The sequence below is a fragment of the Macaca thibetana genome, chromosome 19, assembly GCF_024542745.1.
Source record: "Macaca thibetana thibetana isolate TM-01 chromosome 19, ASM2454274v1, whole genome shotgun sequence".
Taxonomy (NCBI): Eukaryota; Metazoa; Chordata; class Mammalia; order Primates; family Cercopithecidae; genus Macaca; species Macaca thibetana.
Genome location: NC_065596.1, coordinates 35,139,416 through 35,153,734, shown reverse-complemented (window position 1 = coordinate 35,153,734; position 14,319 = coordinate 35,139,416). Strand labels below are relative to the sequence as shown.

General features: G+C 45.5%; 1 protein-coding gene across 6 annotated transcripts in view; it reads right to left on the bottom strand.

Moving 5' to 3' along the window:
* LOC126943198 (leukocyte immunoglobulin-like receptor subfamily A member 2) overlaps window positions 1-14,319 on the bottom strand; it is a 75,325-nt gene that overhangs the window by 49,153 nt on the left and 11,853 nt on the right. For 2 of the 6 annotated variants that reach the window (XM_050771700.1, XM_050771699.1), the window contains exons 6-7: window positions 13,971-14,267; window positions 13,416-13,718 (exon numbers count right to left, since the gene is read on the bottom strand). In XM_050771700.1, the coding sequence (XP_050627657.1) occupies window positions 13,416-13,718; window positions 13,971-14,267 (600 nt within the window). Of the gene's footprint in view, window positions 1-7,527; window positions 8,922-9,069; window positions 9,121-10,201; window positions 10,678-13,415; window positions 13,719-13,970; window positions 14,268-14,319 lie in introns of those variants that run through there. The other 4 variants (XM_050771701.1, XM_050771703.1, XM_050771702.1 and 1 more) reach the window with 4 other exon arrangements.

The following is a 14,319-nucleotide window of genomic DNA, read 5'->3' as shown; positions in this document are numbered from 1 at the left end:
TGGTACCATAGCTCCAGGTTGAGACAACTCCTTTGGAGTCCTGAGTCTTATCTGAGACCTCACGTGTTCAGGCACCAAATTATTGTGGACAAAAAGAGTCAAACTCTGTAATACATTAAAAGAGATTTATTCTGAGCCAAATATGAGGAACCAGCCCTCAGGAGGTCCTGAGAACATGTGTCCCTTGACTTTTTAATAATAGCCCTTCTGACAGGCGTCAGAAGATATCTCATTGTGGTTTTGATGTGCGTTTCTCTCGTGATCAGTGATGTTGAGCTTTTTTAATATGATTGTTGACCACATGTATGTCTTCTTTTGAAAAGCGTCTGTTCATGTCCTTTGCCCACATTTTAATGGTTGTTTGTTTTCTTCTTGTAAATTTGTCTAAGTTCCTTAAAGATATTGGAGAGTAGACCTTTATTAGATGCATAGTTTGCAAAAACTTTCTCCCAGTCTGTAGATTGTCAGTTTACTCTGTTTACAGTTTCTTTTGCAGTGCAGAAACCCTTTGGTTTAATTAGATCTCATTTGTCAATTTTTGCTTTTGTTGCCATTTCTTTTGGCATTTTAGTCATAAAATCTTTGCCCATGCCTGTGTCCTGAATGTATTGTCTAGGTTGTCTTCCAGGTTTTTATAGTTTTAGGTTTTACATCCATCAATCAATCCATCTCAAGTTAATTTTTTTATATATGGTGTAAGGAAGAGGTCCAGTTTCAATTGTCTCCATATGGCTAGTCAGTTATCCCAGCACCATGTGTTGAATAGGGAATCCTTTCCCCATTGCTTGTTTTTGACAGGTTTCATAAAGATCAGATAGTTGTAGGTGTGTGGTACTATTTCTGGGTTTTCTATTCTGTTCCATTGGTCTATGTGTTTGTTTTTGTACCAGTACCATGCTGTTTTGGTTACTGTAGCCCTGTAGTAGAGTTTGAAGTCAGGTAACATAATGCCTCCAGCTTTGGTTTTCTGTTTTTGTTTTTGCTTAGGCTTGCCTTGACTGTTTGGGCTCTTTTTAGGTTCCATATGAATTTTTAAATTTTAAATTTTTGGTTCCATATGGTTTTTCTAGTTCTGTGAAGAATCTCAATGATAGCTTAATACAAATAGTACTGAATCTACAAATGGCTCTGAGCAGTATGCCCATTTTTAAGATGTTTATTCTTCCTATTCATGATCATGGAATGTTTTTCCATTTGTTTGTGTCATCTCTAATTTTTTGAGCAGTGTTTTATAGTTCTCCTTCAAGAAATTTTTCACCTTCCTAGTTAACTATATTCCTAGGTTTTGTGTGTGTGTGTGTGTGTGTGTGTGTGTGTGTGTGTGTGTGTGTGTGTAAACTGTAAATGGGATTGCATTCCTGATTTGGCTCTCAACTTGACTGTTATTGGTATATAAATGCTAGTGATTTTTGCACATTTATTTTGTATCTTGAGTCTTTGCTGATGTTGTTTACCAGCTTAAGAAGCTTTTGGGTTGAGACTATGATGTTTTCTAGATATAGGATCATGTCATCAGCAGACAAAGATAGTTTGACTTCCTCTCTTCCTATTGGAATACACCTTATTTTTTTCTCTTGCCTGATTGCCCTGCCTAGTATTTCCAATACTGTTGAATAGCAGTGGTGAGAGAGGGCATTCTTGTGCCAGTTTTCAAGTGGATTGCTTCCAGCTTTTGCCCATTCAGCATGATGTTGGCTGTGGGTTTGTCATAAATGGCTCTTATTATTTTGAAGTATGTACCTTCCATACTAGTTTAATTAGAGTTTTGAACAAGAAGTGATGTTAAATTTTATCAGAAGCCTTTTCTGCATCATTGATATAATCATGTGGTTTTTTTTTGTTTTAGCTCTGTTTATGTGATGAATCTGTTTTTTGATTTGTGTATGTTGAACCAATTTCAGGCTCATTATTGGTCCATTCAAGAATTCAATTTCTTCCTGGTTCAGTCTTGGGGGGGTGCATGTGTCTGGGAATTTACCCATTTCTTTTAGATTTTCTAGTTTATGTGCATACAGGTGTTCATTATATTCTCTGATGGTTGTTTGTATTTCTCTGGGATCAATGGTAATATTCCCCATGTCATTTGTGATTGTATTTATTCAAATCTTCTCTTTTATTAAAAATTAATCTAGCTAATTTATATTATATTCTCTGATGGTTGTTTGTATTTCTCTGGGATCAATGGTAATATTCCTCATGTCATTTGTGATTGTATTTATTCAAATCTTCTCTTTTTTAAAAAATTAGTCTAGCTAGCAGTCTATTTTATTAATTTTTTCAAAAAAAGCAGCTCTTGGATTTGTTGATCTTTTGAATGATTTTTTTTGTGTGCCAGTCTCCTTCAGTTCAGCTCAGATTTTGGTTCTTTCTTGTATTCTACTAGCTTTGGGGTTTGTTTGCTCTTCATTCTCTAGTTCTTTTAGTTATGATGTTAGGTCATCACAACTAATGCGACGTGGACATTTAGTGCTATGCATTTTCCTCTTAGCACTCCCTTAGCTGTGTCCCAGAGATTCTGGTATGTTGTATCTTTGCTCTCATTCGTTTGTAATACCTTCTTGATTTCTGCCTTAATTGCATTATTTACCCTGATATAATTCATATGATTCAGGAGCAGGTTTTTTAACTTCCATGTAATCGTATGATTTTGAGTGAGTCTCAATTTCTAATTTGATTATGCTGTGGTCAGAGGGTGGTTTGTGCCGACTTCAGTTGTCACAAACTGAATTTGCTGAGGAGTGTTTTGCTTCCAATCATGTGACTGAATTTAGAGCATGTGCCATGTGGTGATGAGAAGAATGTAAATTCTGGTTTGGGGACGTGGAGAGTTCTGTAGATGTCTATCATGCCCGTTTGATCCAGTGCTGTGCTCAGGTCCTGAGTATCTTAGTCAATTTTCTGTCTTCAGGATCTGTCTAATATTGTAAGTGGGGTATTAAAGTCTCCCACTATTTGCGCGCGGGAGTCTAAGTCTCTTTGAAGCTCTTTACAAATTTCTTTTATGAATCTGGGTGCTGCTGTGTTGGATGCATAGATATTTAGGAAAGTTAGATCTTCTTGAATGGAATGAATGGAATTCTCATGGGAACATGACCAAGGTTCTAAGATCCATGAAGGTGTCAGTTTGAGTGACATACTTTTTTTTTGTTTTTTGAGACAGAGTCTCATGCTGTCGCCCAGGCTGGGAGTGCAATGGGGCAGTCTTGCCTCACTACAACCTCCTGCTTCCCAGGTCCAAGCAATTGTCCTGCCTCAGCCTCCCGAGTAGCTGGGGTTACAGTTGCTTGCCACCATGCCCAGCTAATTTTTGTATTGTTAGTAGAAACGGGATTTCACCACGTTGGCCAGGCTGGTCTTGAACTCCAGACTTCATATAATTTGCTGGCCTCTGCCTCCCAAAGTGCTGGGATTACAGGTGTGAACCACCATGCCCTCCTGAGTGATATATGTTTTTACCTGCAACCACAAACTCTTACAGATCATCACAGGTAGCTGGAGAAAAATATAAGACCAGACCTTTTGTAATTTCCCTTGGTTCAGACAATTGTTGGTCCTATGAGAAACTGAATCTGGTACTTTCTCAGTGTGAACTAGGAATAGTTTCACTTCATGGGAAATTGCAACCTACTTATTTTAGAACACTGAGTGATATTAGAGTATCACATCCTGTTTGTACTTCTCCATGGGTGTGGGAAAAAAAAAGACAAAAAGGGTTTTGTGTGATACTTGGGAGATGTGAGCTTTTATAAAGACAAATATATACATATATACACATGTATATACACATGTATAGTTACTATTACAATTATCTGGCCTAAGAAAAGAGAAAGGGAACCAAGATTCTTCTTTATAACACCTTTTTCGGACCAAGAATGGCACAGAAACACATACTTTTTCTCCTCAGACACCAAGACTCAGGGCTGTCTCTTTCCTCTCAGGCCAGTAAGGAGTCCCCACTTTCCACCAGTAGTTCTTACAGATGAAGCCCAGTTGTCCCTACATGCCCATATATACAATCACATTTATAGTTGTTTTAAATTTCAAAATCTCTAACACTTGGGCCTCTTCCATTCTGTACTTGAGTTTATATTGCTAAGATGCATGCCTATTAATTTTTAGTTCCATATTATTATTTTCAACTTTTATTTTAGAATGTGGGGGCACATAACGCAAGTTTGTTAGGAAGGTAGATTACGCGATGCTGAGGTTTGGAGAACAAATGAATCCGTAAACCCAGGTAGTGAGCATAGCACCCAACAGACAGTTTTTCAGCCCTTGCCCTCCTCCCTCTCTCCCCACTCTAAGTGTCTCCAGTGCCAGAACCAGACTGTCTCAAAGAAAAAAAAAATCACAGGAAACATCCTGTTGTTACAGGCATTGGCAAAGTGTTTACAGCTAAGTCTTTGAAAGCAATTAAACAAAAACAAAAATTGATGAGTGGGACCTCATTAACCTACAGATCCAGTGAAGGCCTAATATTCAGAATCTAGAAGCAACTTACACAAATCAGCAAGCAACAAACTAACAGCCCCATTAACAAGTGTGCAAAGGACATGAACAGACACTTATCTATGCACACGTGTGCCCAATGTTTAGCTCCTGTTTATGAGTGACAACGTGCTATGTTTGACTTTCTGTTTCCACGTTACATCACTTAGGCTAATGACCTCTAGCTCCATCCATGCTGCTGCAAAGCGCATGATTTCCTTTTGGATTGCTGTGTAGCATTCTATGGTGCATATATCCAGTCCATTGTTAATGGACACCTGGGTTTATTCCACATCTTTGTTATTGTGAATGGTGCTGCAATGAACATATAGGTGCATCTATCTTTTTGGTAGAATAATTTCTTTTCCCTTTGGGCATATACCTATCAATGGGTTTGCTAGGCTGAATGGTAGTTCACCTCTTAGTTCTTTGAGAAATCTCCCAACTGCTGTCCACAGTGGCTGAACTAATTTACGTTCTCACCAACACTTGCTCCATTTTCTTTGCAGCCTTACCAGCATCTGTTATTTTTTGACTTTTTACTAATAGCTGTTCTGAGTGGCGTGGTTATCTCCTTGTGGTTTTAATTTGCATCTCCCTAAGGATGAGTCATATTGAAGATTTTTTCCTACGCTTTTTGGACATATGTGTGTCTTCTTTGGAAAAGTGTCTGTTCATGTCCTTTGCCCACTTTTTAACGGGGCTGTTTGTTTTGTGCTTGCTGATTAGTGTAAGTTGCTTGCAGATTCTGAGTATTAGACCTTCGCTGGCTCTGTAGGTTAATGAGGTCCCACTCATGAATTTTTGTTTTTGTTTAATTGCTTTTGAGGACTTAGCTGTAAACACTTTGCCTGTATCAAGGAAGATGTTTCCTATTTATTTATTTATTTATTTTTCTTTGAGACGGAGTCTGGCTCTGCTGCCAAGGCTGCAGTGCAGTGGTGCGATCTCGGCTCACTGCAACCTTTGCCCCCCAGGTTCAAGCAGTTCTCCTGCCTCAGCCTCCCAAGTAGCTGGGATTACAGGTGCCTGTCGCCATGCCAGGCTTTTTTTTTTTTTTTTTTTTTTTGTATTTTTAGTAGAAATGGGGTTTCCACCATGTTTTCTTCTAGGATTCTTATAGGTTGAGATCTTACATTAAAATATTTAATCTAGACCGGGCGTGGTGGCTCAAGCCTGTAATCCCAGCACTTTGGGAGTCCGAGACGGGCGGATCACAAGGTCAGGAGATCGAGACCATCCTGGCTAACACGGCGAAACCCCGTCTCTACTAAAAACACAAAAAATTAGCCGGGCGAGGTGGCGGCGCCTGTGGTCCCAGCTACTCGGGAGGCTGAGGCAGGAGAATGGCGGGAACCCGGGAGGCGGAGCTTGCAGTGAGCTGAGATCTGGCCACTGCACTCCAGCCTGGGCGACAGAGCAAGACTCCGTCTCAAAAAAAAAAAAAAAAAAAAAAAAAAAAAATTTAATCTAGGCCGGGCTTGGTGGCTCACGCCTGTAATCCCAGCACTTTGGGAGGCTGAAGGGGGCAGATCACAAGGTCAAGAGATCGAGACCATCCTGGCTAACATGGTGAAACCCCATCTCTACTAAAAATACAAAAAAAAAGTAGCCAGATGCGGTGGCGGGTGCCTGTAGTCCCAGCTACTCGGGAGACTGAGGCAGGAGAATGGCGGGAACCCGGGAGGCAGAGTTTACAGTGAGCCGAGATTGCGTCACTGCACTCCAGTCTGGGCGACAGAGCGAGACTCTGTCTCAAAAAAAAAAAAAAAAAAAAAATATATATATATTTAATCTGTCTTGCTTTAATTTTTGTATATGGTGATATGTAGGGGTCTGTCCAGTTTCATTCTTTTGCATATGGCTAGCCAGTTATCACAGGATTATTTTTCAAATAGGGAGTCTTTTCCCCATTGCCTATTTTTGTTGACTTTGTTTAATATCAGATGATGATGGTAGGTGTGTGGCTTTATTCTGTTTCATTGGTCTATGTGTCTGTTTTTGTACCAGTACCATAATGTTTTGGTTACTGTAGCTTTGTATTATAGTTTTTTCTAAAAAATGTATTTTATTTCAATAGCTTTTGGGGTACAAGTGGTTTCTAGTTGTATGAATGAATTGTACAGTGGTGAAGCCTGAGGTTTTAGGGCACCCGTTGCCCTAGTAGTATACATTGTATTTGGTATGTAGTATTTTATTACTCACTCTCCACCCCCTTTCTCCCTTCTGGGTCTCCAATGTTCATTATACCCCTTTATATGTCTTTGATTACCCATAACTTAGCTCCCACTTGTAAGTGAGAGCATACGGTATTTGGTTTTCCATTGCTGAGTTAGTTCACTTAGTGTCATGGCCCCCCGCTTCATCCAGGTTGCTGCAAAAGACATTATTTCATTTTCTTCAATGGCTGAATAGTATTTTCTTGTGTGTATGTACCACATTCACTCATCAGCTGATGGGCACTTAGGTCGATTCCACATCTTTGCAATTATGAATTTTGCTGCAATAAACATATGTATGCAAGTGTGTTTCTGATGTGATGATGTCTTTTCCTCTGGGACGTACACATTTGTTGGCTGCAGGGGGCTGCTGGTGGGTGCAGGGGTGCTGGCCTCCGTGTTGGTGTTCAATGCAGTGGTGTCAGCAAGGCTGGGTGGGGTGGGCAGGAGCCCCGCAGGTGTTCGTATGAGCATTTGCACTGGTAGTGGTGTTAGCACGGTGGTGGGGCTCTGGCCTCACAGGACTGTGTACACCCTCTGTGTGCACTTCCACGCTGGTGGCAGCAGCTGCTTGCAGTGGGGGTGGATCCTCTGGTCTCCCTGTGTGTGTGCACACCAGTGGCAGTGTTGGCACAGGGAGGTTAATGAGCTGGTGGGCACTGGACAGGCAATCTCTGCACCCACGAATGCTCTGACAGCAGTCCCAGTGCTCGGGGTCATTCGGTGAGTGGGTGAACTCACACCAGCAGCTATGGCATGGCGAGATGCATGTGCACCCACGTGCTGTTGGGCAGGGGAGAGATTTCTTTGTTCTAGAGGGTAGTTGGCAAACGATAAGATTTCTTTATTCTAGACAGTAGAGGGTGAATGATAAGATTTCATTATTTTACATGGTAGATGGCAAATGGCTGCTCCCTTTGCCCTAGAAAGTTCAGGACTATTTGATCCCTCGTGTTTCTCAGGATCCTCCCTCCAAACATTCTGTCCTGTGCAGCAGGGTTTTACATCCTTCCAACACAACAGCGGTCTTTGACCTAGACATGTTGAACTCTTTAGTGCTAGGACCCAAGTCCTCTTGCTGTTTTGGGACAATTCAGAAAAGAATCAGCCCCAGTCATTTTGCATACTTCTGTCTGACTGTCCTAGGTGAGTAGAAAGAAACAGTTCAACTGCTTGACAAGATTCATTGACCTGAGGTCTTGTCTGCAGCTGGATTTCTATCCTACTTCTGTGATTTTCCTTTCGTGGATCACGAACGCACTGCAAATGCCTATCATTGCTTTTGACATGGGGTACTTTGGTTCTGCCTGGAAAGGCAGGAAATCTCGAAGTGAGGGGCTCACAGATCATAGGCAGATTGAAAAGTTTTCAGCAAGAATAGGCAAACCCATAGAGACAGAAAGCACACTCGTGGTTAGCAGGTGCTGGAGGGAAGAAGGAATGGGGAGTGGCTGCTGACTGGGTGTAGGGTGATGACAATGTGTGGAACAGGATGGCAGTGATGGTGACACAATGATCTGAGGAGAAGCTGCACAGGTAGCATCTGAGAAGGAGGGAAGGGCTCACAGGGTTCAGAGAGGGTGTCAGGGCATCAGGGTGGATTTATCTTTTCCTGGTGGAAATCCAATACTTCCCCATTGATTTAGTTACTGAAGTGTGTTTGGAACTCTGAACTGAAGAGATGGAGGCTCAATAAAGCACACCAGGGAGTGTGGCAATGAGGAATAAAGAAGACTGTGTTACGCGCCATGGACCAGAGCACGCAGGTGTGCAGAGCTGTGGACCCAACGCTGCCGTGTGGGATGTAGCCTCATGTCTGGGGGTGGGAAAAGAAGGGGATCCAACCAAGGGAAGTCAACATTAATAGAGAGGAAAGGTATCACATGTTATCTGCTGTATATTGCCAGATCACGCCGGAAAATGTCTCTGCAATCCAACACTGATTCCTCCTTCTGGAAATGATCGGCAGACAGTCCAGATACCATTGGCCCTAAATTGTCTCCTGGAACCTCCTGGGATCATCAGATCTGTTCCTAAGGCCCCAACACTCTGAAGGGTGCATTCTTCTCTCTCCTGTTCACCTCCTGGCTGCATCTTGGAGGCTTCTCTGGCTGTACTGAGGCTTAAATAGCAGAATTCCGAGGACCACCAGGATTAAGCCCGCCATGCCCATGCGGATGAGATTCTCCACTGTGTAATCCTGGGAGTGTGAGGCTGGGGATAGTGGACAAGGAGGTCACAGAGGTCGGGACAGATCAACATCACCCAGGACCTCTGGATGTCCACCCAGAGCACATCCTTACCCTTGACAGGACCCCACCCTTGTGCCCGGCCCCGTAAATGAGAGCATCTCCTCACTCACCAGTCTTGGGGTCTGAATTGTTTTGTGACAGGCCGAGGGTGTCAGCTGCTCCTGAGAATGAAAACAGAGGGGAAGAGCCCTGAGCCAGCCTCTCCCAGGGGCTCTTCACTCTTACCTTCCCCTATGTCTCCTGACAAGAGTTCTAGTGAGTTCCTCGATAAACCCTTCCTCTGCCGCAGCAGCACTCCCTTCAGTCTCCTTATTGAATTATTTCAGACTTCCTGTGTCCTACAAATCCAGACGTTGCTCCTGAGGCCTTTGGGGAGGGCATTTTCCTGCACTCTGGGAGCTCAGAATCTGAAAGGTAATACAGAAGTCATCGGCCGGGCGCCGTGGCTCAAGCCTGTAATCCCAGCACTTTGGGAGGCCGAGGCGGGCGGATCACGAGGTCAGGAGATCGAGACCATCCTGGCTAACATGGTGAAACCCCGTCTCTACTAAAAAAAAGTACAAAAAAACCTAGCCGGGCGAAGTGGTGGGCGCCTGTAGTCCCAGCTACTCGGGAGGCTGAGGCAGGAAAATGCTGTGAATCCGGGAGGCGGAGCTTGCAGTGAGCTGAGATCCGGCCACTGCACTCCAGCCTGGGCGACAGAGCGAGACTCCGCCTCAAAAAAAAAAAAAGAAGTCCCTGAGCCCCGCGCACTGTCTGTGCAGCCAGGGACACAGGAGCACATAAGCCAATTCCCCCTGAGAGGAGAGTTTCACTTATCCACCAGCTGAGGACCCAGGCTCCACGCATGAGAGGTTGGTCCGCAGGGGCTCCCCAGTGTCAGAAGCACAAAAGGGGGAAATTCTGGGGGTTCTTCTTCTTCACACAGCCTCAGCCAGTTCAGCCGGGGTTTCATCTTCCGTTTAATCTCTAGTTAACTAATTCCTCATATAGGCAGCAACACCTAGAATGCGACGCAGGTGACCACATTCACACACGTACAAATAGATGTACATTAAATGGTGGTGTCACTCAAGGTTCATGAATCAGTATTTGTTTTTATGAAGTGTGAATCTAGACCAGGAACAAACATGTAAACACCTATCACTTCAAATATATTAAGCATATGCGTGAATATACATCAAATGAATTTGGATATACTTACATATTCAAATGTATCTTACATAACCCCATGTAAATATGTATACATGTAAAACTTCAGCTATGTATTTAAGATGTCGTTACATATATGTTGACATTTAAAGTGAGAAGTGTTGGCACATAATTTAGAAATAAAGAAGTAAAATTTCCCATTGTCTTATGGTTTACACACATTGCATTAGTCAATTAGAGGAGATCCGTTGAAAAGCAATTAGCACAGGGCACTTTAGTAGTGAGCATGAAATACAATGAATATACTCAAAGCAGTAGCTTTCTCATGGAGAGTTGTCTCTTCTTTAAAACATGTAAAGGAAATACTTCACTTATAAATTGTTAAAGGTGGTGAAGAATTCTTTAAATTGGAATGAATGTAATTTTTTAAAATGTCCACCCAGGACACCCAGTTCCCTTGACAGGACCTGACCCTCTGCGCCCAGCGTCTTCACCGCGAGCATCTCCTCACTCACCGGCCTTGGAGTCGGACTTGGTTTGTGGTGGGCTGAAGGTCTCAGCTGCTCCTGAGAATCAGAACAGGAGAAGAGACATTCAGATGTAACTTATATAACAAATTCTGTATAAGGTTATGTATAACTTATATAACCTCCCCATCAAGGAGAGGTGGGTGTCCTGGGTAGACATATAAAAAAGTAAATTCAGGCCAGGCACGGTGGCTCACGCCTGTAATCCCAGCATTTTGGGAGGCTGAGGCTGGCGGATCACGAGGTCAGGAGTTCAAGACCAGCCTGGCCAACATGGTGAAACCCCGTCTCTACTAAAAATACAAAAATTAGCTAGGTGTGGTGGTGGGCGCCTGTAATCCCAGCTACTTGGGAGGTTGAGGCAGGAGAAGTGCTTGAAACCGGAAAGCGGAGGTTGCGGTGAGCCGAGATCGCACCACTGCACTCCAGACTGGACAACAAGAGCAAAAGTCCATCTCAAAAAAAAGTAAAAAAATATATATTTATTCTAATTTAAAGAATTATTCAACACCTTTAACAATGTGTAAGTGAAGTATTTGATTCTTTACATTTTTTAAAACAAGAGATAAGTATCCACGAGAAAGCTACTGGTTTGGGTATATTCATTGTATTTCATATTAACTCACTACCAAATTGCCCCCTTCTAATTTAAATCTAAATTAACAATTTAAAGCACTTTTTCATATAAAAAACGTTTAGTTAGATGTTAGAATGAGCCAGTGATTGGACAAGATTGGACACGAACCCACCCAGGCCCAGGGTTGAGCTGCACTGCAGCTCCCGCTGACCTCCCGCGGGTTTCACGAGCCACAGGGAGCCCCCCGGTCAGTTTCCCTTGGGCCACTGTGCTTTGAAACATCCAAACACTCCTGAAGTTCATTAAGGAGACCTCAATTTTTAATACGTACGGGAGGAAGACTTGAGGTTAATGAAGAATGGATGTCTACATTGAATATATAAATTAAATCAAGGCCCAATGAAAGGCAAAGTAGAATTAAATATTTTTAAAGAATAGGTTCATATAATTGAAATAAAAAGTATACATTTGTATATTGAAGTATTGCTTTAAAAGTTTTAGTAAAGGAGAGGGCAACAATGGACAAAGGCGTATAGAAAACACAGAGTAGAAATGAGTGACACACGACACGCTCTATGACTAATTCCCTAACTCGTGCAGGGAGCAGGTGCACGGTCCCTTCTTAGTCTCAAGGTGCCCTGAGCACGGAGCCTCGGTGGGATCTGACTGTGATGAGGCTGGAGTCCACCCTAAACGTGCTCCTTTAGAGAGAAGCACCCCAGCTGTGGGTGCCGCTCACATGGCCCCTCCTGTGCTCACCTGGTGGGCTCAGGCTCAAGGCACTCCTGAGACTAAGGAGGGGCCGTGCACCTGCTCCCTGCACGAGTTAGGGAATTATTGACAGCATGTGTTGTGTGTCACTCACTCATTTCTACTCTGGGCTGGACTCCGCCCTCATCACAGTCAGATCCCACCAAGGCCTCCTCTCCTGTCTTGAGATGGCCCAGGGACCCCACAGGTGTGGGTGAGGGGCTCATCCTCAGGGGCTCTCGGATATAAGAAATGAGAGCTGCCAAAGGACCATCCACCTGTCTTCTCTCCACCTCGCCCGCCTCTGTTCCTCCTCCATCAGCCCCAGCATCTTCCCTGGGTCCAGCCTGACTTGGAGCAGATGCACGGCCCCTCCTGCTGACCCGACCTGTTCTCCTTCCTCTACTCATCACACATCCAGCAGGACAAGGTCAGGGTGTGGGCTCCTGAAGAGCTGTGCCAGGTGTTGCTTTTGGTAGAAAATTGGAGAGATTTTGTTTTGTACATGAGACAGTGGAGAGTCTCAACCAGAGGTGATGGCTCCTGGGAATCCTGCTCCTGGAGGGGGAAAGTGCCCGCTGCTCCACTCGTCAGCGTTGAACCTCAGACACCTCCCTCCACTCTGACCACCACGGAGGGAGCACCTGCCCCATCTCTGGAGCCCCAGGAAGCCACGCGGACCACAACCTTACTGTCGACCCTGCCCTCTGCTGCCCTGGAAATCAGACCCTGAATATGGAAGGTACCATTGAGATGAGTCTAAAAACTTCTCTTGAACTGGGTGTGACGGTGTTTTTGTGACCCAGGGAGTCAGGACTTAGAGGTTGGGACCCCCAGAGGCTCTGATTCTGAGGTGGAGACATCAGGAGGGGAGCATGTGAGGCCTCTGTCTTCCACCGTTGGTCTAATCTCATCTCCTCTGAGGTTCACCCCCGTCTCCTCCCAGCCCTCCCTGCTCTTTACCCTACTGAGAGTCCAGGGGTTGGAGCCAGGGGTGGGAGGTCCCGGCCTATTTCCACCCTCTCATGGACTGGACCCTCCCCTGCAGACCCTCCCCGTTCACTCCCCTCTTTTCTTTTCTTTTCTTTTTTTTTGAGATGGAGTCTTGCTCTGTCGCCCGGGCTGGAGTGCAGTGGCGCGATCTCGGCTCACTGCAACCTCCACCTCCCGGGTTCACGCCATTCTCCTGCCTCAGCCTCCCAAGTACCTGGGACTACGGGCGCCCGCCACCTCGCCCGGCTAATTTTTTCTATTTTTCAGTGGAGACGGGGTTTCACCGTGTTAGCCAGGATGGTCTCGATCTCCTGACCTCGTGATCCGCCCGCCTCGGCCTCCCAAAGTGCTGGGATTACAGGCCATCTCCCCTCTTTTCTTAGTGTCCAGAGCTCTGCTGGGAGCAGGGCCTTTGCTGAGCCTTTGAGCTTAGAGAGGACAGGGTCAGGGCCCTCACCTGAGACCACGAGCTCCAGGGGCTCACTGGGGTGAGTCAGCAGGTGGGGGTTGGAGCTGCGTGAGCCGTAGCACCTGTAGGTCCCTGCATGGGCTGAGGTCACAGGACTCATGGGGAATTCAGCCTGGTACTTGGAGATTTGTACATTGATCTTAGACGCAGAGGGGGCATCAGCTGCTCCCGCCTGTGTCAGAAGGAAAGCGTGGAACTCCCCCGTGGACTGACAGAGCAGGGTCACGTTCTCTCCTGAGGCCACCGTGGGGCCCGGCTGCACCGAGAGGAAGGGTCTGTCGGGGATCTGTCCTGGAGAGAAAAGGGATGGATGAGGGGCTGCCCCAACTTGCTCTGAGCTGATACCTCCCTAGGCCTCTCTCTAGGACCCTCAGTCTCTCTGTCTGTTTTCTCTGAGTCTCCCCTCCCTGCCCATCCCCTGTCTCTGTCTGTCTCTCCCTCTCTTGGGACCCCCACCCCTCATCCTGGCCATCACCTCCTGGGCTCTCCCGGCAGGGCCTGAGCAGAGCCTGGGTCCCTGACTGAACCCACAGGGCTCCTCACCTGCGATCAGGATGTCCAGGGGGTCACTGGGGGCCGACCACTGGGAGGAGAGGTTGTGTGCACTGTAGTATCTGTACTGGCCCCCGTGGGAGCGGCTCACAGGGCCCAGGAGGAAGTTGGCCTGGGAGAGCCCAGCCTGGGGCTGCCAGCCAGGGCGCTGGAGGAAGTCACATGCCCCCTCCTTATACAGAGAGAATCTATCATAGCCAGCATCAGAGCCACACTGGAGGGTCAGACTCTCCCCAGGGGCCACGACAGGACCCGGCTGCACTGACAGTGACGGCTTCTTAGAAACACCTGGGAAAATGTGGTCACAGTTTCTAGGAGCGACCCTCAGGCTTCCCCACAA